The 22,073-nt window shown below is 49.6% G+C and overlaps 1 protein-coding gene across 1 annotated transcript; it reads left to right on the forward strand.

The window, feature by feature from the left end:
• The first annotated feature begins 1,592 nt into the window (after positions 1-1,592).
• On the forward strand, positions 1,593-17,525 carry UBAP1L (ubiquitin associated protein 1 like). Its single transcript, XM_069458887.1, has 5 exons — positions 1,593-1,877; positions 7,512-8,081; positions 10,597-10,806; positions 16,075-16,176; positions 17,053-17,525. Exons 1-5 carry the CDS (start codon positions 1,758-1,760, stop codon positions 17,185-17,187), a joined length of 1,137 nt encoding a protein of 378 aa, XP_069314988.1. The 5' UTR covers positions 1,593-1,757; the 3' UTR covers positions 17,188-17,525.
• Positions 17,526-22,073: the final 4,548 nt, after the last annotated feature.

The raw sequence follows: 22,073 nt of genomic DNA on the forward strand, positions 1-22,073 counted from the left end.
AGGCGTGAGCCACCACACCCGGCCAAATGGTATCTTTTTAAAATGTAAATATCTAATGAAATTTTTAGAAGATACTATTTACATGGTTTATTGTTTGTACATGGAGATATAATTGATTTTTAATATTGACCTTGTATTCAATGACTTTACCAAATTAACATATTAATTCTAAGAGTTTTAGTCATAGATTCTTTTGGATTTTCTTCATATAGTAATGTCATCTATAAATGATAGCTTTATTTCTTTTTTCCCAATCCTTATTTTTTATTTTCCTTCCCTTTTTGCACAGGCTAGTACCTCCAGTGCAATGTTGAACAGAAGAAATGATGGAGACATCCTTGTCTCATTTCCAATTTTGGGAATATCTTTCAGTATTTCACCATTAAGTGGGATGTTTGCTATAGATGTTTTAGAGATACTCTTACGTTAAGGAAATTCCCTTCTGTTCCAAATTTGCTAAAAGGGGTTGTTTGTTGTTTCTTAAAATCATAAATGGATATTGATTTTATAAAGCATAAAAAAGTATCTGTGGAGATATGTAACTATAATTTTTCATCTTTATTCTGTTGATATTTATCTTTATTCCCATTGATTGACTTTGGAGAGTTAAGCCAATCTGTCGTTCCTAGAATAAACTCAACTTGTCAGGATTGTATTATTCCATCCATAAGTATTTTTTAGAGACAGAGTCTCATTCTGTTGGTCAGGCTGGAGTGCAGTGGTGTGATCATTGCTCACTGCAGCCTTGAACTCCTAGGCTCAGCGATCCTCCTACCTCAGCCTCCAGAGTAGCTGGGACTACAGGCATGCGCCACCATGCCCAGCTAATTTTTTTATTTTTTGTAGAGACAGGATCTTGCTGTGTTCCCCAAGCTGGTCTTGAACTTCTGGTCTCAAGCAATCCTCCTTCCTCAGCTCCCCAGAGAGGTGGGATTACAGGCGTGAAACAATTATTTATGTCATTATTTTTTTATCTACGTTCCCGAGAGGTTGGCTTCTAATTTTCTCGTCAAGTTTGGTATCAAGGTTATGCTAAAATTCAAATGAGTTAGAAAGCATTCCAGGCTGGGCATGGTGGCTCATGCATGTAATCCCAGTGCTTTGGGAGGCTGAGGCTAGAGGATCACTTGAGACCAGGAGTTCAAGTCTAGCCTGGGCAATATAGCAAGACCCCATCTCTACAAAAAAAATTTTTTTTTAAATTAGCCAGGTGTGGTGGTACATGCCTGCAGTTCCAGCCACTCAGGAGGCTGAGGTGGGAAGATCCCTTGAACCCAGGAGTTCGAGGTTACAGTGAGGTATGATCATACTATTGTACTCCAGTCTGAACCACAGAGTGAGATCCTGTCTCTAAAAAAGAAAGAAAGAATGAAAGTATTCCTTATTTTCTTCTTCTCTGGAAGAGTTTATGTAAATTGATGTTATTTGTTTCTTAGACATTTGGATGACCACTCTTATGATGCAATGCTTTAGAACTAGTGTTGTGGACCATGTTTTGGAAAACGGTGGTCTAGATCATGACTTAAATATGAAAGTGTCAATTCCTGTCAGTGTGAATGCTCTTGTTTTTATTCATTTCCTCCCTTATGCAGCACACCTTTCCTTTCCAGCTGTGTGGGGCTCAGCTAAGTGACCACACAGGACAGCAGTGAGGCCATTTGAGACCTGAGCCTGGTCCTGGGGACTTGACAATCTCTCCCTGCCACCAGGTGACCTGCCCCAGCCCCGCTCAGCCGTCTCCACACTCCTCTGACAGGATGAACGCCCTCGACGGTGTTCCCTTCAAGGTGCCCAAGGGCTTTGTGATAGACACAGAACCTCTCCCTGGGCCAGAGCTCAGTGTCCTAGCCTGCAGGGAGCTTCTGCTGGGTTCCATGGTAAGTGTGTCTTTGTCTACCTCCTGGGTCTGTGGGTTTGAAGCTGAGCTCCATGGAGCCTTGTTCCTTGATTTTAAAGGGCAGCTAGGCCTGTTATACAGTCTATAGAGTTTGGAAATAACCCAATAGAGGAAAATGTGTTTCATGAAGAAGGCTGGTGGCTACGTGATGAGGATTGTTTAGTGGGTCTTGTTTTAAGCTTAGGATAATTGGGAGGCTGCCCCCGTGAAGTGACTGAAAGTCATTGCAAGGATGCTCCAATTCCTCTCTTCCCTATCAGCCTGCTGCCATGTCTAAAATTCCACGATTAGAATCATTTCTTTGGGCTCAGACACTGTCTCTGGAATCCCCTGTTAAAATGCAGACAGTTACGTGGGATGCATTAGAAGGGATTACTATTCCACAGCCCCACAGCCCATCTGCCCTGGAGGTGGCCCTGATACACCTCAGGGACCCACACACTGGGATATGCACACTCCCAGGGAATGCAGTCATATCACAAGTGACCTCAGGATAAAAGTGATTAAACTTCCTGAAGGTTCAAGTTTACTTGAAGATTTAGGGGGGAAACCTATTGCATTTACATTATAACACAGATATATCATGGGGTAGGATGTAAAATTTGCATGAATTTAAGAAAATCAAAGAACAATATTGCAAGGAGCTGGAGCTGGCGTTGGCCCCTTGGGGCTGGGTCCTCAGACTCTTGTATATTTACTCTGCACTGTCTACAGGGTACTTCGCAGAAAAATTTGCGAATCTGGTTTGGCTCTCACTCATTTTGCCTATGAGGAAGCTGAGGCCCAGGGAAGAGAAATGATTTTTCAAAGGTAGTGGTGGTGATAAGACTAAAACCCAGATCCTGACTCCAGGTCATTTCATACTAGCTAAGAGTAGGACTGGAATATGAGAGATACAGGGCAGGTAAGGTTTGAAGGCAAAAAAAAAAAAAAAAAAAAAAAAAAAAAGGCAAGGGGTGGCTGTTGCAGGGAAGTCAGAAGCAGAGATCAGTCCATCAAGAAGAGACCTGGGGAGGGGCAGGTGGAGGAGCTTGGGTGGCCTGGCGGTGCACGGGAAGACGGTGCAATTTTGCTTCATCTGCAGACCCTAGAGTTGCGCTGAGGCTCCTCAGGTCCGGGGTTTCCAGAACGGAAACAAGCTTTGTAAAGCTCAGAGCACAATGTCCAGGGACCCATGCTCTGTGGGGCAGGAGCTCTCACTCTCCCTGGCAGCCTGTGCTGTGGGCTCATATTCCCACACACGGCTTTTGTTGTTGAGAAGGGGAACGTGCTTTACTAAGCCTGCAGTAGAGGTGGATTATCACAGCTTTTCCCTCCCTGCTGAGCTCAAGCCACGCTGAGAAGAGGCTATTCTGAAGGTTACTTTTCCTAGAAGCAGAAATGGACAACTTTCTGCCAAGGCCATGCCCACATGCTGACCCTGGCTCTGCCCCCTATGCTTGGGGTGGGCAACTGGTTTCCCTTGAGCCTGTTTCCCTTCCTGGGCCTCCATTTCTTTTACTGCTGGGCCAAACTAACAAATAGAAAAGCAGGGGACTCCAAATATGATTTACAGCCTCCCCTGGTCAATCCTGTAGCTTCACCAGGATGTATTCCCAGCATTTGGAACTTGAAAGATGTTACCCCACAACAACGTTATAGACAGTAGTTAGATTACCAGATCAATACACAGTGGCCTAAAGGGAAAAAAACAGCTACCATTTATTTATCTACTGTGGACCAGGCCTGTGCTAGGTGCTCTTCATACATTTGCTCTTCTCTCCTTTTTCATGATGATCCTTTTAGAAGGTGAGTATTCCTATACCACAGCTCAGGAAACCAAAGCTCCCGCCCAAGTGACCCACAGGGCCACATGGCTTATGAATGACACAGCCAGGATTCCAGCACTAATCTGTCAAACCCCAAAGCCCATGTCCATTTCCTCTGCCCTGTTGCCTTCCCAAGAAGCCCTTCCTTCCATAGTTAAAGCTTCAATAGGCCTCTTGTTTTCATAGTTTCCATTTAATTAATTTCCTTTTTTAAAAATTTAATTTTTTTGTGGTTTTAAACTTAAAATTTTTACATATGTGTGTAAAATGGTATAGAGCAGACGTTGACAAACATTTTTTTGTAAAGGGCCAAATAGTAAAACTCTGTGGCAATGACTTAACTCTGCTGTTGTGGGGAGAAAGAGACATAGGCAATACGGGTGGTTATGGCTGTGTTCCAATAAAACTTTATTTACAAAACAGGGTGGGGTCAGTTTGGCCCACAGGCAGTTTGCCTACCCCTGGTTGAGTGAAAAGCCTCCCCCTGATACCTTCCCATCTGCCCTGTTCCCCACCTCCACCCCCTCCCTGGTGACCTGTTATTCATTTTTAATGCATTCTTCCAGAGATTCTTATTTGTATATATAAGCAAATACAACTATTTCCTCCTTTCTTATACAACAGGTAATATTTTATATATAATATTGTTGATTTTTTTACTTAATATATTTTAAGATCTTTCTATATCAGTACATAGAAAGCTGCTTCAATTTTGTTTTTCACTGCATAGTATTGCATTATATAGATATATGATATTTTATTGAATTAGTCCCCTCCTGATGGACATTTTGGTTGTCCCCAGTCTTTTTTTTTTTTTTTTTTTTTTTTTTTTTATTTTACAGAATCAAAGAGTCTAACAGTATATCTTGTTAGATACAGTATGTCCTCATAATGTATACATTATTTCTTGTACAATGATATGAAATAATATGGGAAATATTCATGATAAATTATTAAGTGAACAGTGCAAGTTAAAAACAATAGTTTCATATTTTTTTCCCCACCCCCCCTTTCCCGAGTCAGCACCTTCAAATGTTACCACTCCCCAAACGGTGCGCAATGCACTCATTGTGTAGGCATACCCCCATCCCCTCCCCCACCCCCCTTGTCCCCAGTCTTGACATTACAAACAATACTGCGGGGAACCATGACTACATGCAAATGTTCTTTTGAATTTGTGTGAGTGCATCGCCAAACTGCCCTCCATTGGCTGTGCTGACTTACATCCCAGCTGGCATTGCAAGAGTGCCTTTTCCTCCCAGCGCCCCGACAGGGCGTCAGCAGACTGGATATGCCAAGGGATAATAAGCAAGTGGGATCTCAGTGCAGGTTGTTTTCTTTATTGTTGTCCTTTTTTATGATATTTTCTCTTCCTTTTTCTTTTTTATGTTTCTCTTACTGTCTCTTGTCCTTGATGCAGGGTCAGTGTAGTTTTAATTTGCCTTTCTCTCCTGATGAGTGAGGTTTAGCAGTTTTTCATACGTTTAGGAGCCATTTGTGTTTTCTTTTCTGTGGACTGCCGTATCTTTTGCCCATTTGTCTGTTGGACTGTTGGTCTTTTTCTTATCTATTTCTCAGCACTTTGTATTAGTGAAGTTAGTCCTTTGTCTGTGACGTGAGTGTTAGTTTGTTACTTGTCTTTTGACCTTAGGAATGTATTTGCCATGCAGATTTTGTGTGTGTGCGTGTGTCTGTGTGTGTAGTAGAATTATCTTTTTTTAAAATGGCTTCTCAATTTTGATCCAAAGTGAGAAAGGCTTTGTCCTCCTGAGATTATAAAGGTTTCTCTCTTGTTTTTTAATAGTACTTTTATGGTTTCATATCATACATTTAAATCGTTGATCCTTTTGTATATATGTACAGTGTGAGAATGGATCCAACTTTTTTTTTCTAGCTAGCTAACGTTATTTATAGACCAATGACTTCTTTTCCTATTTCTTGAGATGCCACCTTTATTATATACTAAATTCCCATATATTTTAAGATCTATTTCTGGACTTTCTACTACGTACCTTTAGTCTGTCTGTGCCAGTACCATAGTTTTAATTATTGAGGTTTTATAATATATTTTAACATCTGGTAGGGCCAGTTACCCTTATTTATATTTTTGTCCCCAGAGTTTTTCTGGCTAGCCTTGTTTTTCATATGAACTTTAGAATCATCTTGCATAGTTCCAAAATCAAGTGTTGGTATTTTATTGGGTCTTTGTGTCTTTTTATCCCTCTAAGACCCACTGGCTGTCTCTTGTTTTCTTGGGCTCTTTCTCTCCAAGTATGCCTCGTTAGCTCTGAAGTTGTCTTTTTCCCTCCTCTGTCCTTCACAAACCTCCTATTTTGTTCCAATCTCTTTCCCTAGCCATTTATTCTGCACATGCTTACAAATGTTCACTCTGTGCCAGGCCTGCCCTGGGCCTTGAAGATACAGAGAAGAATAAGACATGGTCCCTGACGTCAGGCAGGAGTCCCACTGGAGCAGCTACCGTATGCTCCTCTCTCTGAGGCGGGGTCCTGTTGGGGTCAGAGGGGCCAGTGCCTATGATCTAAGTGTCTCAAGTGTCTATGCCTATCTTTCTACCTACCTGTCCCCCACTCCCAAACACCACTTCCCTGAGCCTCTCTCTCTTAACTGGCCATGGTACAGCAAATTGCCTTTAATTTTTTTTACATTTTTATTTATTTTATTTTTTTTTTTTTATTGAGACAGAGTCTCACCCTGTCACCCCGGGTAGAGTGCAGTGGCATCATCATAGCTCACTGCAACCTCCAACTCCTGGGCTCCAGCAATCCTCCTGCCTCAGCTTCCTAAGTAGCTGGGACTACAGATGCACGCCACCACAGCCAGCTAATTGTTCTATTTAGTAGAGACAGGGTTTCACTTCTGCTCAGGCTGGTCTCCAACTCTTGACCCCAAGCGATCCTCCCCCCTTAGCCTCTCTGAGTGCTAGGATTACAGGCATGAGCCACTGAGCCCGGCCAAAAATTTTTTATATTTTTAATGGAGTTTTATGTTTTATGTTCTTAGTTTTAAAGGTAGGAAACAGGAATATTTTATTTGCCTCATTTTATAAACTGTCAAGTTAGATTATGTGGACTCCAGATTGGTTTTTTAGGTGGCCTGATAAGTAGTGGAGAAAGCACTGTGGTCAGGTGGACAGAGGAATACCAGCTCCGCCACTCACCACCAACCTGTCCGCTAGCAAATGAAATTTTCTGAGCCTCATTTTCATAATCTGGAAATAGGAATGACAGTAGAACATACTAAGTAGATAGAGTTCAACAAAGATTAGCGATTATCACATTTCCTGGGCCCCAAAAGAACCTGGGATAGCAGAAAGGGTATGGGGTCAGGGATTACTCCATAGGGAGGTTTGTGTGCCTGGCCGCCCTCGACGATCTCCAAGGTGACTGACTATTCAGTGACAAACAGTACTGGGCTCCCGTGAAAGCTTCTTTGCTAACAACAAGTTTTACTGGAGAATTTTTTAAGCAGCTGTTGTTTAACCACAAACTGAATGGCAAAGGGATTTAGATGTTGGATTCCACTACACTTCATTCTAATTTCTCACTTTGTCCTTCATGCCAGAGTTTGCCATTAAACTGTCATTGATATCAATCGACCACAGTGTTGGCTAAAACCGAGGGTGGGTGCGGGCTGCGATGGGTGCCCGGGGCTCAGAATCGGAAGCAGTCCAGGCCTAGGCAGTCTTTGGCTGAACAGGGTGCCCCAGGTCGGGGATTAGGGATGCGCCCCTGGGGTTCTGGTTTGCCCCCCTCAGCCGGCCTTATGTCGTTGCCTTCTCTCCGCAGCATGACTTCAGCCTGGAGAGGAGGGCGCTCTTCTGGGTGGAGGCCGCCGTCTGGGGACCCTGCCCATACCAGTGCAGTGACCCGGGGACTGCATCAGCCCCTCCGGCTTGGTTCTTGCTGGTCAGCCCCGAATACGGGCTGGCGCCTGAGCCTGCCGCAATCAAAGACCCGGAGGCTGGACCCCAGGAGTGGCCTGAGGAAGAGGAGGAGGACGGGGAGGACGAGGAAGAAGACTCCTCTGCCAGCGAGGAGGAGCCGGGCCCCTGCGACCCCCAACCCGGCTCCCCGGCGAGCTCCGGCCCCGGCCATAGCCTGGGCTCGCTGGACGTGCTGCGCGGCCTGAGGTCGGAGCTGGCCGGGGCGCGGCGGCGGCTCTCCGAGGGCAGGCTGGCCGCTCGTCCCCGCGCCCTCCTGCACCGCTTCCGGGGCCACCGGGCGCTGAGCCTCTGCTCCGGCCCCATGACACCCCCGGGTCCCGCGCCCCAGCTCCCCAGCGCCTCCGAGCCGGCCCCGCGGCCATCCACAGCCGGCGCTGTGCCCCCGCTGCGGAGCCACGAGCCCACAGTCGTGGTGAGGACGCCGCCCGCCCTTCTAGGGTCGCAGCTCAGCAGCCGAGGCCCCCATAATCTGGGTCCCCAGCCGGGCCCGCAGCCTCGTCCCCTCCTCCTCATGCTCCTTCCTGCCTTTGCCTGCTCCCACCTGGGCCCTGTAGCTCTGTCCTTCCCGCGTCCCTTTGCTTAGATGCTCCCTGTTCAGAGGCCCCCAGTCCCTCCGTTTCCCGTCGTGGCTGCCTTGCCTTTAGCCTTTATTAGGGCGCCTGTCACAATGATTGTGATTATCTAGTACCTGTCTGTCTCTCCTACTGGAATTTGAGTTTTAGGGCGGGGATTGGATCGCAATTCAAATTTGTTCCCAGAGCAGACTTGACCCATAGGGGGTGCTCCGTGAACGAATGTTGAATGACGGCGACTGAAATCAGGGCATTCCCGCTCGGAGAGGTTTGCTGCAGGCTGGTGAGCTGGAGGCTCTGTCAAGGAGTGCCCACCGCACAGTCACTTCCTGCCAGACACTGGGCTGGGACAGAGAAGGTCAAACCCCAGGGCAAAGAGAGTTGGCCAAGGGGGTGTGGGACAAGGCCCTGCACTGAATAGTGGGGTGGGTGTTGAGATGGATAAGTGAGGGCTGCTGCAGGCTGGGAAGGCTTCAGGATGGAGGAGGTGAACCCGGAACAGCCAGCCGGGAGCAGAACTGAAGACAAAGAAGTTTAAGGCCCCTCACATTGTCCCCTCCAAGGTCTTGTATTAATATTACCTAATTTTTTAAATTCATAATTGTCCTTTTTCTTTAAAAGATCTCTTCCAAATTGTATGAGTATCAGACTCCGCAAAACCTGGATCCAGAGCAGATGGGGGTGGGTCAGGCTCAGTAGCAGAAGGTGGCAGTTGGGCATGGCTTTCTGTCCCCTGGCAGCCCCGCAGCAGCCCAGGAGATGCTGCAGAGTAAGGCCAAGGTGAAATTCAATCCAAAAGACAGAAGAAAGTTGAGAGCTGGCTTTTCCTCCTCACTGGTGTGTGAGCTTAGGCAAGTCACTGAGCCACCCCTTCTCTGCCTGTGAAGTGTGCCAGCAACGCTTCCCGCAGTTGTTTAGAGCAAATGTGGTGGAGGAGGAGAGGCTCTGTGAGCTGGACGGGCACTGCCGACATCAAAGACCAGATATTGATACTGGAAAGGCTCTTCCTGGGTCAAGATTAGTTCAACTCTAGCAACAGCCCTGTGGGAGGGATGGGACAGTATTCTGTAGATAGGAAACTGAGGCAGAGGGTGGCTAAGAATCTTTTCAAGGATACAAGAGTAGACTAAGCTCCTACAATTGGTTATTGTCCACCCTGGAGGCTATGGACAGAGCCCAGGGCAAGTTGACGGCAGGGAAACCCCTGAGAAGAGGGGGATGGGTGGGAATTCATATCCCTCATGTACTCACTCCGGCCTAGGAGCCAGGGCAGCAGCTGGGCTTTCCTTGGGAGGAGGGGACAGGGTGAAATGTTCAGGGCCAGCAGAGGGGGGCTTCCTACAGGAGATGGGTTGGCTAAACAAACTGAAATGCCTTCAAGCCACCGTGCTTAATCCAGGGTCTGTTTGGGTCTCTCTAGCACCAAAGCTGAGGGGGTGGGGGGTGCCCAGTTCCTACCCGGCTCCATGCCCTGCCAAACCCCAGCACAGCCAAACTCAAGAAGGAGGGTCTGGCTGGGAAGATCCACCCCTGGCCTCCCCTCACTAAGTTGTGGGATAAAAAATTCCTGTGAATAGGGTTCAGGTCCCAAGCCCATGTTGCTTATCAAGTCATTAACTTCTCTGAACCTTCATTTCAATATCTGTAAAATGGGATAATAGGATGGACCTATCATATTCCTTCTGCAGGGTGTTCTAAGCAACAGATGACATGTTAGCATTTGCTGACAGTCTCTGTGTGCCAGACCCTTGATAACCCCTTTTCTCACACAGTCTTATTTAAGCCTCATATCAATTCTAGGAGGTAGCTTCTGTGGTTGCCTTCGTCTTGCAGATGAGTAAACTGAGTAACCAGTGGGGAGCAGGGTCTGCAGGACTCCATGCCCTCCACAGTGTCAGCTCTTACTCTGTATAGAAAGGGGTACCCAAAGGCACCTTTTAAAATGTCCAGCCTGGCCGGGCGTGGTGGCTCACGCCTGTAATCCTAGCACTCTGGGAGGCCGAGGCGAGTGGATTGTTTGAGCTCAGGAGTTTGAGACCAGCCTGAGCAAGAGAGAGACCCCCGTCTCTACTAAACATAGAAAGAAATTACATGGACAGCTAAAAATATATATAGAAAAAATTAGCCAGGCATGGTGGCACATGCCTGTAGTCCCAGCTACTCAGGAGGCTGAGGCAGGAGGATTGCTTGAGCCCAGGAGTTTGAGGTTGCTGTGAGCTAGGATGACGCCACGGCACTCTAGCCCGGGCAACAGAGTGAGACTCTGTCTCAAAAAAAAAAAAAAAAAAAAATGTCCAGCCTGACTGGGTGTCACCTCCTGTGATAACTGACATGTCCAGCCTGTCTGAATTTCAGTCCCTCAGCCCGTACACCTGCCTGCCACCTCCTGGGGAGGCACCCCAGCCTCTCAACACACACAGATCACACCCTGATGCCACGGCTGACCTGCTGTCCGCCCTGAGCCAAGAGGAACAGGACCTCATCGGGCCAGTGGTCGCCCTGGGATATCCCCTGCGAAGGGCCATCGTGGCTCTGCAGAAGACAGGGAGGCAGAGCTTGAGCCAGGTGAGTGGGGGACCCGGAGCTGAGGGGCTGTGAAGCTGGAGCCAGGTGAGTGGTCACGTGGTTTTCATCTTTAACCTGAAGTTTTGTTTCCTTCTAGAGGCAGAACCCCAGCCTGGCTTTAACCAGGAGGGTTTATAAGCTTCTAGACCCTAATGCTGCCTCCTCCACAAGATTTTATCAGGACTCCCCATGCCCACTTGAGAAGTCTTAGCATTCGACTCCTGTCCTGAACCCTGCCCCAAATACAGGGGGACTGGAGTTTGGACAATCAAGAATCTCTCCAGAACTGTCCAACAGAACTTTCTGTAATGAAAGAAATGTTTTCTATCTGTGCTGTCCAAAACAGTGGCCACTAGTCAGGTGTGGTTACTTGGAATGTGGCCAGTGTGATTGAGAAACTGAATTTTAAATTTTAATTGTAATTAATTTAAATTTAAATTCAAATAGCTACATGTGGCTAGTAGCTACCATATTGGATGGTGCAGCTCTAACCACTTCCCTCAACAAATAGTTTATTCATACCCACATCCCTCTTTCTCCCTTTTCATTTACCCATCCATCCTCTCGTCAAGAGTATTTCTTGGGCACTTCCTGGGTGTTTATATATAGCTAGGAGCTACTGGGAAAACCAAGGTACATAAAAACTAGTGTTGTGGGCTGGGTTCCTCAGAAAGCAGACTCAGATGGAGCTTGGCATGCAGGAGTAAGGAGGCCCTTGGGATCAACTCCTGTGGAAGGGAGGGGACCAAGCAGCAGTGGTCAGAGGGAGAAGTTGAGCAGTAATGCGGGCCAGTGACAGCGTCAGCCAACCCCACAGCTCTGGAGCATCTGTGGCCTTCAGAGTTGTCCTAAGTGGGGCTGAGATGGTCAGGCCTTTATTCCCCTGCCTCAATCAGGCATTGCATGGGAGAAGTGGATCTCTGCAGTTAAGGAGATCCCTGGAGGGTATCTCCCAGTTCTCAGCATTTGGGGCAATAAGTCCTTCAACGAAGGGGTATCTGGAAGGTACATTATAGAGTCTATCACACCAGGTTCTATTCTTGAACAGTTTACTCTATTGGAAGAATGGTGGACACTCATGGTGACCTCAGAGGGTAGCACTCCAAGTCACTCTGATGTTTGGAAGCAGATCTTGATCCTCAATATAAGCCAAGAATGTGACAGCACCTGCAGGGGAGTGAAGACCTCCAAAGTGCCTTTAAAAAGGTGCTAATGACAAGATGCTAGGGAGTAGAAGGGATATGAGGGCTACAGGGGTGTTTCTGTCATCTATTGCTGTGTAACAAACCACCCCAAAACTTAGTGGCTTAATATAAAAACAATTTATTTGCTCATGATTCTCTGGATTGGCATTTTTGGGATTGGCTCAGCTATTTGGCTCTTCTGCTCATCTCACCTGGGGTCTCTCGTATGGGTAGTTTGGTAACTCAATTGGGGTTAAATGGTCTAAGATGACCTTACTCTCAGTCCAGTGGTTGGTGACACTTGTCAGGGGTCACATATCTCCAGCAAGCTAGCCCACTTAGTTCCAAGCATGCAAGAGTGAAAGGTGCAAGGCCTCTTGAGGCCTAGGCCAAAACTATACACAGTCACTTCTGCCTTATTCTATTGGTCAAAGCATGTCTTAGACCATCCCAGATTTATTTATTTATTTTTAATTTTAATTTTTTTGTGAACAGCAAAAGATACAAGATTTATTTATTTTTTAAAGACACAAGGCCTTGTTATGTTGCCCAGGCTGTTCTTGAACTTATGGGCTCAAGTGATCTTCCCACCTCAGCCTCCCAAGTAGCTGGGATTACAGGGTTCACCGCCATACTCACTCACTTTGCTTCCAGATTTAAAGGGTGGAAAAACAGGCTCCACCTCTTGATGGGAGGGACTCCAGAGAATTTATAGCCATTCTCAATTTACCACAAGGAGGTTCCAGTGATCAAGAAAGGCTTCATTAACCACATTCCCACAGCTGGAAAAAAGAAAAGAAAAGAAATGGGCTTGTTGAAGTGGCAAGCATTGAGCTGGACTTCAAGAATAGATAAGATCTGACTTTGAAGGAAGGCGAAGAGATGACATTCCAGGCAGGAGGGACAGTGTGACCAAAGGAGCAGAGGCAGGAAGGAAGTGTTTGGGAGGCCCTAATCTGAGCAGTCTCGCTGGAGGAGAAGGTGCATGAGGCGGGCTGGGGGGAATAAGACAAGGGGAATTGTGGGCAGACCAGGGTGCCTTGAGGGCTGGGCTGAGAATTCGGTCGATGATCCAGTAGGCAAAAGGGAGGCATGGAAGGACTGACTGTGAGCAGGAGGGTCAGGAGGTGACATTGAATGCCATTGCCTGCACTCCCATCCTTCCTCCTGAATGTAACATTCCCCTTTGCGGTGCTTTTTTTTTTTTTTTTTTTTTTAATTTCAGCATATTGTGGGGGTACAAATGTTTAGGTTATGTATATTGCCTTTGCCCGACCCAAGGCAGAACTTCAAGTGTGTCCACCCTCCCAGATGACGTGCACCACACCCATTAGGTGCCTTAACAGAAAGATCAGCTTGGCTAATTTTTAAATATTTTGTAGAGGTGGGGGTCTCACTATCCCCCAGGCTGGCCTCAAACTTCTGGCCTCAAGCAATCCTCCTGCCCCGGCTTCTCGGAGTGCTGGGATTACAGGAGTGAGCCACCGCTCCCGGCTGGTTGCTATTATTATACTTTCCTGACCACTTTGCAGATGAGGAAACTGAGGCCAGGGAGGTTCATACAGCCAGTCAATGGCAGCACTGGGGTTCAGGCCAGGCTGGTCCAACTCTGCATCTTGGTTGCACAGTGCTTTTTCTCTCATTTTCTGTGTGAGAACCTCCTAGGACATCATTCCAGGCTGATAGGAGATTTAAGAGCAGATGTAAAGTTGCTCCTACCTTACGCTGCCACTGAAAAACCAGGGCCTTGGCTAGGAAGCTGGCCAGGAGGGCTGTGAAGGGCCAGGTGCACAGTGGGGTTCTGACATGTCTCTCCAGTCCTTCTAGGCCCTGTGACAAGGCTGCGGTCTCAGGCCATCACGGTGGACTGGTCTGAAGATCAGTAAGAGGCAGCACAGGGCACTGGGCTCCCAGCGGGTGGGCTGGAAGGATTTCACTGCATTGGGAACACTGTGTTTCCAGATATAGACTGGCCACCTGCCTGGCCCCCTGGATCTCTGGCTGGCCTTCTTCCCCAGTGGGCAGTCGGGCACCAGGCTCCATCTCTCCTCCCCCACCAAATAAGTTTTTCTTTCCATTCTATGAAGTTCCATTAACTGAGCAACTCTTTTGGGTTCAGATTCCTTCTCCCATTGAAAGGCACACACTGCAGTAAATCCTTTTTGGCCAAGATAAACAACAGATGGCCCAGGAGGGAGGACATCAGGTGATGGAGACAGGGTCCTTAAAGTCCAAGAGAGGAAAGAGACACAGAAGAGAAGCTTTGTCCGTCACTCCTTCCTTCCTGCCACAAGGCTGGCTAAGCAGCAGAATCTTAACAAATGCAGACTCCCAGGCCCCATCCTGAAGGGTCCCAGTGGGTGGGCCCAGGGGCCTATAATTTTAAAAGATCTGCAGATGGTTCTGACATCCAGCCTGGCATGGCCCAAGGTCAGCTGTCCCTGCTCAGTGATTCTTAGCCTTGGGTGCACACTAGAATCACCTGGAGAGCTATAAAAATCCCAAGGCCCAGTCTGCCCCTAGACCAATTATATCATACCCTTGGAGGTGAGGCCCAGGATCAGTAGTTTTAAAACTCAGAGGTGGCTGCAGTGAGCACTGAGGCTGAGAGCCGTTGCTGTGGGTGAGTCACAAGGTGAAGAGAACATCCAACATCTGCCCTTCCTGCCCTCCTTCTGAAGGTGAAGGTTTTCCCTTAGAAAACCCTGTCCTCTAGCGCCGGCTCAAAGCCCTCCTCTAGCAGCTGTTGCCTCTGATGGACAAGGCATTAAGAGGTTAGGCAGGAGATCTGGGCCTTAGTCCTGCACCCCTGGGCAAGCCACCTGCCCTGCCTGGACCTCAGCTTCCTCAACTGTGAAAGGAGCGCTTAGATGAATGGTTTTCAGAATGTCCTCAGAGCAAGGTCCAGGTGTCGTGGGCAGTACCTCCAGGCAGCAGCACCGGACTCCAGGCTCCCATGCCCCCTGGCCTCAGTTCTCCCAAAGCAGCTCTGATCTTATCCTGTTATTATTGAAGCTTCCTTGAGCTTGGACAAGCAGTTGAGGAGCTAAAACAGTTTGAAAACGATTAGTCTAGGTGATCCATGCTTTCAGCCCAGCTCTGAAGGTCTGCAGAAACCCGACCTGTTCCTTCTGCACGCACATCCATAATTCTTACCGTCTGGAGCCTTCACTTGGCACCCAGTCCCCATAAATCCTGCTCTGATGTGCCTGGCACTGATGTTGTCCCGTATCTGGTTTATCTCCCCCACTACATTGAGAGTTCCTTGATATAGTTCTTCCTTCATTTTATAAACACAGCATGCATTTATTGAGCTGCTTCTACCCGCCATGCTGGGTGCCGGAGACACGGTGGTGAACAAGACACAACCTCTCCCTCATGGAGGGAGAAGTTGGTGGGTGGGAGAGATGAGAAAGCTTAAGAGAAGCAATTACGAAGTGAGACGAGCTGTGCAGGGGAAGCACAGGGGACAAGGACTGAGGGGCAGGGAAGGGGCCTTGGCTGAGGGGGCCGCATATGCAGATGCCTGGCGGGGGTGAGGGGGAACTGAGGCTGTGGGCAGGTGAGCAGGGTTTTGTGCCCCGGCAAGGAGGCAGCTCATTATCCTGAGGGTAAAGTGGCCCCTGATGACTTTAACAGGTTTCAGGCCTGCAGCCCTTCCCAGCACGGGGACAGGACTGCTGCGTCCTAGGGGCTCAGGGAGTCCCAGATGACAGAGCTGTCTGGGGGTGGGGTGGGGGTGCACGAGTGTGGATGGGAGAACAGGCCAGGGCGAGTGGGTGGTGCAGGTGTGCAGGAATACCTGGGGTGGCAGGTGAGACACCTTTGTTTGAACCCTGTCTTGCTCCCTACTTAGGCTCTGTGGACACCCTAGCCCACCCTGACAGCCCTGTTCCTGGATCCCAGCCCCCAGCTTGGGACAGGTGGTGAGGACCCACTGTCCACCTGTCCCCAGATTGTCAGAAGAGGCCTCTGTTCCTCTTCTGTTGGTTGCATGAGGTGGGCTGCCCAGTGAGCCTGCCCGCCCCGCCTGCTGCCCACACTCCTCTCACCACCCCTTCCTCTCTGTCCCCTTCCCGCCCAGTTTCTCAGCTACCTCAGCGCCTGTGACCGGCTGCTGCGGCAGGGCTATGAGGAAGGCCTGGTGGAGGAGGCCATGGAGATGTTCCAGTTCTCCGAGAGCCAGGTCAGCAGGGCCTCCTGCCAGGGCCCCAGGGGCCGGGAGGGCTGAGGGTGCTGCACGACCCTGGTGGCAGAGCCAGCCTGGGGCCCCGCAGGAGAAGGCCTGCCTGCCCCGCCCTGGGGAGAAGGAGCCGGCCAGGGAGCTGAAGCATGGGTGAAGGCGGGAGGAACAGAGGAAGAACTGGAAGAGGTAGAAGGGAGACAGGAGGCGGAGGGGAGAGGGGGCTTTGTTTTCTTTAACTGAGTCAACACGGCAGGTATTACTGAATGTCCACTTTGTCAGACACCCAGATAGGAGCCACGGGCAGCGCAAAGATGCTTGAACTCTCTACTCAGGGAGTTTGCCGCCCACCCAGAATGCATGCAGGTGTGTGCCCAACAGTAAATTCTAAGTGCCCGATAGACGCTTGGAATCCTGTCTCAACTGGCAGAGTTCTTCACAGAGGCTGAGGGGACAGAGGAGTGGGTGACATGCCCAGGAGGAAAGAGGGAGCAGAGGGGAAGTTTCCAGCTCCGGGGTCAGAGGAGAAAGGCAGGCAGAGGCTGTGTCGTGGGCCCCCGGCAGTGTCTGGGGCACAGACAGCTCCCAGGCTGTGCACGCTCTGGGCACCGATGTGCCACCTGCCTCTTCCTGCCCCAGCGCCAGAGCACAGCGCCCAGCGGGAGGGGTGGCAGTGCAGCTGGGACAGAGCCCCTGGCCAGGCTGGGCTTTCTTTCCTTGGGAAAGGAAGGTGCTCCCAGGATCATGTCACCTGGCCTGGCAGGGGGGACCACAGCTTGCTGCGACTAGGCACAGCAGGCGCTGGGGCGCGGGGGCTCCCCAGGGCTGAGGCCAGGCCTCTTAGAGCCCCCAGCGCCCTCCTTGCCTCCTCTTCCCCAGGCAGGGGAGTTCCTGCGCCTCTGGGAACAGTTCAGCGACATGGGCTTCCAGCAGGACCGGATCAAGGAGGTGCTGCTGGTCCATGGCAACCGCCGAGAGCAGGCCCTGGAGGAGCTGGTGGCCTGTGCGCAGTGACCGCTGGGCACTCCCCAACGCCCGGGCATCCCCGTCCAGGGCCAGACCTGGCAATCCATCCTAACTGTATTATTAAACCAAGTAAGAATAGCAAAGCGATGCACGTTATTCAGTATGAAAACGCAAACAATGCCAAGGGGGAGTAAACACCAAAAGAATCAGCTGGAAAGAGTTGAAGGTGGTTGCCTCTGGGGGGCTCAGATGGGAGAGCAGGACAAGGAACTGTGTTTTTCATATAAGCCTTGTAAAACAACCTGTATTTGACTCTTAAACTGTATGCATTAGTACCTTTGATGTTAAGAAAATTAAAACAACTGAATGATGGACAGCTCTTCTGAGTCCTGCTGGAACCTGGTCTTGGTGTGGAAAGGACATGGAACTGCAGGTCAGAAGACCTGATTTCTGATTTTATGTCTGCTCCTGTCTGGCTCAAGGCCTCTTTGGGCCTCAGTTTCCCCAGGAAAAGTTCTGAGATTTGACAAGGTCAAAAGTTTCCAGACCTGGCTGCTATCCATTATAGTCCCTGGGGAGTTTGTTAAAGAGTCCCCGGCTCCAGCCCCGGATATTCTGATTCAGAAAGCTCAACTTGGCAGCCTCCAGGAATCTGTTTTGTTTCATGCAGGAAGCTCTCTGGGGATTCTTCACAATGTAACAGGCCCATGGCCAGCGTGTGTGACCCTCAGGACCAGCCAATCTGGGTCCTCTTCTGCTCTGACAATCTGTGGTCCTATGTCAGTCTTTCCTCATTTGGGGGGTAGGGAGGTGGGGACCAGAGTTGTCTCCAGTCACCCCAGGTCTATCCTTTAGAGGCCCCCAAGGATTGAAGGGACCTGTTTCTGGAGGGCTGGTGAACTCAGGCAAGCAGAGGTCAGAGCCCAAGACACCGAAGCCCCGGCCCTTCCTAGCTGGCCCTCTGCAAGGACCGATGGCGATTAACACAGAATCAAAACCTCTCGGCCCCTCCACCCTGAAAACAGGGCTGGACCTGGAGCTCAGACCTATAAAAAAACAAACAAAAACTTGCACATTTCTCAGGGCTTCAACCCCACCAAGCTCAATGCCCGCTAACTTGAAATCACATTAAAAATATTCTTTGGCCTTAAAATTTGCTTTGAATAACATGCAGGCAATGCAAAACTATTTGAGAAAATGGGCAAGATGGCATAAAGCTGGTCATGTGTCTGTTGCCCAAAATAAAACTACCCTTGGAAAAGACAGCAACATTAAAGTTTAATTCCTAAAATGCAATGTTAGGTCCTCAGCTATTATGTTTATGATAAGGCAATCTGGCCTCAGTTTGCCACTTTGACCGGTTGGCAGGCCTTCACCCGCTCATTACTCCCATCCTTCTCCCACCTGCTCCAAACCTTTCCATTTTTAGAAAATTATTGCTTGTGGCCGGGCGCGGTGGCTCACGCCTGTAATCCTAGCACTCTGGGAGGCCGAGGTGGGCGGATCGTTTGAGCTCAGGAGTTCGAGACCAGCCTGAGCAAGAGCGAGACCCCACCTCTACTAAAAATAGAAAGAAATTATATGGACAGCTAAAAATATATATAGAAAAAATTAGCCGGGCATGGTGGCGCATGCCTGTAGTCCCAGCTACTCGGGAGGCTGAGACAGGAGGATCGCTTGAGCTCAGGAGTTTGAGGTTGCTGTGAGCTAGGCTGACGCCACGGCACTCACTCTAGCCTGGGCAACAGAGTGAGACTCTGTCTCAAAAAAAAAAAAAAAAAAGAAAAAAGAAAATTATTGCTTGAAAATGAGAAGATGGGAAAATTAGTTTCAAATATTTTTTATGAGGCACAATAGTGTGGTAGTTAGAGGCAGGGACTCTGAAATCAGATCTGAGCTGAAACTGCAGCCTTATCACTAGCTAGCTGTGTGACTTTTTGAAAGTCACATAACCCATCTGTGCCTCAGTTTCTTTTCTCTAAAACTCAGACGCTGAAACTTTCCAACTGTGATGATTGAGTGGGATGGCACACAGGAAGCCTGTGGTATGGTATCTAGTTGCTATTTACTTATTTATACGTATCTATACCCTTCCCCATCCCATAACCACTACTGCCTTTACTCTGATCGTCCTCATCATTGTTATGGTCAACAAATCTTCAGCATTTATAATCCAACTTGGAAAATCCAGGAGAACCTGTCCACGCTTGACTCAGCCTCTCTGGTCAGCAGGGTTCAAGAAGGTGGCTGGAGCAGAAGATTCTGGGAGTGCTGCCTGGGAGAAGGGCAATCTCTACAGCTAATATTAAGGGTCAGGTGGCTGCCTTGGTGGCTTCTTGAAATAGCAGATGACACACTCAAGTGACCTGAAGGAGTGATCTGGACAAGGTGGCCCCTGGAGATGAGGCCAGGAGGATGGTAGTGTCCTGGCTCCATGCAGCACACCGAGGCCTGGCCCAAGCGTGTAGCATGAAGAACATCCTGTCTCGGTTCATGCTCTCCCTTCTGGCCGCTATACTCTATCTCCTCTTCTGTGTCCCCATCATGTTCCCTCAGAGGCCAGTGCCAGCAGGTTGACAAAGGCCTCCCGACTGGCCGGGTATCGTGGCTCACGCCTGTAATCCTAGCACTCTGGGAGGCCGAGGCAAGTGAATCGTTTGAGCTCAGAAGTTCGAGACCAGCCTGAGCAAGAGCGAGACCCCGTCTCTACTAAAAATAGAAATTATCTGGACAACTAAAAATATATATAGAAAAAATTAGCCGGGCATGGTGGCACATGCCTGGAGTCCCAGCTACTCGAGAGGCTGAGGCAGAAGGATTGCTCGAGCTCAGGAGTTTGAGGTTGCTGTGAGCTAGGCTGACGCCACGGCACTCACTCTAGCCCGGGCAACAGAGTGAGACTCTGTCTCAAAAAAGAAAAAAGACCTCCCAACTGACAGCAGGGATGTCTCCTAAGCCATTTCAGGCTGAGACCACGGGTTCTTTGTGTGTTCCCTTCCCAGGGAATGTGCCCTCAGTCTAGTTGACCCTCCACCTCTGTATTAGAAGGACCCTCATGATTACCTTATGTCCACCAGGCTAATCCAGGATAATCCCACATCTTGAGGTCCTTAACTTAATTACACCTGCAAAGTCCTGTTTATCAGAGAAGGTAACATATTCACAGGTCCGAGGGATTAGGATGTGGACGTCTTTGGGGGGCCACTAGGCAGCCTACCAAAAGAGAGGCACTGCTTAACCCCAAATTATACATGACTAGTGGCGGGATTTCAGGCAATCACGTAAGGGAGTTTTGTTGTGTCTTGTGTTTGCATAATACAAGGGACATTTCTATTTTAGGACAGAAGGACAGCAGAGCAACCCCCCCCCCCCCCGTGTGGCCCTCTGAGCTTCTACTCTAATAGCTGCGGTGCAGGTGTGGCAGCCCCTCCCTGAGTCGGGCACGGCTGGGCCCTCGCTGGCCCTCGCTGGCGGCTTGAGCAGATACAGCTGGCACCACTCATCTCTCACCTCTGGTAGGAGCCTTGGCTGCTCTTGCTTCGATTTGGCTTAACCTTCTGCAGCTGACAGCAATCTCCTGGCACCGGGAGCAGGGCTGGCTGAGGGGCTGCCAGAGGCTCCTCTCAGCCCTGACCCTTCCACTCTGGGCATGGAGGAGGGGGACACACTCTCAGGTCACAGCTGGCCTCCGAAGATCATGTGGAGAAGTCAGGCGCCCCTTCCCTATCCGGGACCCTCCTCCCCTCTCAGCCTCCCCTAACCGCAGTCTGACCTCCAGCTGCCCTGTCCTGTTCTCTCTGGAGACTGAAAAATTCCTTTGTTGACCTCTGCGGGGAAACCATTGCCTTCTTTTTCTTTTGAGACAGGGTCTTGCTCTGTTGCCCAGGCTGAAGCACCATGGCTCCATCATAGCTCAGTGCAGCCTCCAACTCCTGGGCTCAAGTGATCCTCCTGCCTCAGCCTCCTAAGTAGTTGGGACTATAGGCACTTGCCACCATACCCAGCTAATTTTTTTAAAAAATTTTTTATTAGAGACAGGGTCTTGCTATGTTGCTCAGGCTGGTCTCGAGCACCTGGCCTCAAGTGATCCTCCTGCCTCATCCTCCCACAGTGCTAGCATTACAGGCGTGAGCCACCGCACCCGGCCCCATTGCCTTTTAAAAGAGGACTTTGGGAGAAGGCAGTGCCCACTTCAGAATAATGGCTCATAAGTGATAGGGTTTCAAGCACAGCAAAAGCTGGCGAAGGGAACGGGTGACGATCCATTGTCTCTGCGTCAGACCCACTGAGAGGAGGACTTGGGGCTTCAGGGAGCTCAGGGACGGACCTGTCCTAATGAGGGCTTGGGGAAGGCTTCCAGAGCCCCTCTTCGGTACAGGACCTCCTGGCGCTGCCCCCCTGCCCCGCCCTGATCCCAAGGGCCAGGCCCTTGTTCCTACACATGATGAGGTTAGAAGAATCTTAAACAACGAAGACTCTCCCAGAAACTCCCTCTCTGTCACACACACTCTGTCTTCAGCAGGAGTGAAAGCCTGCCACAGGCACTATCTGGAGGGCGTTTGGGGTATGTGTGCCTTCATGTTGGGGACAAAGGTGATCCTGAGCAGGGCAAAAACTGATCACTTAGCTCTACGCAAGGGCACTGCCCACTCAACCACCACGTCCTTTGTTAAGCACCTACTCAGCCTGAGCTGGTCCCTCTGAGAAGAAGCTGCCCTGAGTTCCAGGTGCTGCAGCCCAGTTGATGAGCCAAAACGGCCACCAAAGAGCCATTCATTTACTGCTTCTGTCGCCCTGCAAACCTTTATTGCACACCCTACCAGCTGTGGAGAAGGTGGGATGGAGCACAGGAAACGCCTCCGCCCTGGAGGGAGCTGAGAGCAGGTCGGTGCCTGTGCTGGTGGACACAGTGGAGGTGGAGGGTCAGGCAGGCT

The sequence above is a fragment of the Eulemur rufifrons genome, chromosome 2 (genome assembly GCF_041146395.1).
Source record: "Eulemur rufifrons isolate Redbay chromosome 2, OSU_ERuf_1, whole genome shotgun sequence".
NCBI classification, from domain to species: domain Eukaryota; kingdom Metazoa; phylum Chordata; class Mammalia; order Primates; family Lemuridae; genus Eulemur; species Eulemur rufifrons.

What these genes read in the sequence shown, in the direction of transcription:
- UBAP1L (XM_069458887.1), top strand. Translation starts at nt 1,758, where the DNA reads ATGAACGCCCTCGACGGTGTTCCCTTCAAGGTGCCCAAGGGCTTTGTG. An exon ending in AGCTTCTGCTGGGTTCCATG is followed by an intron (nt 1,878 to 7,511) that starts GTAAGTGTGTCT and finishes TTCTCTCCGCAG; the next exon opens with CATGACTTCAGCCTGGAGAG. An exon ending in GCCACGAGCCCACAGTCGTG is followed by an intron (nt 8,082 to 10,596) that starts GTGAGGACGCCG and finishes TCTGAATTTCAG; the next exon opens with TCCCTCAGCCCGTACACCTG.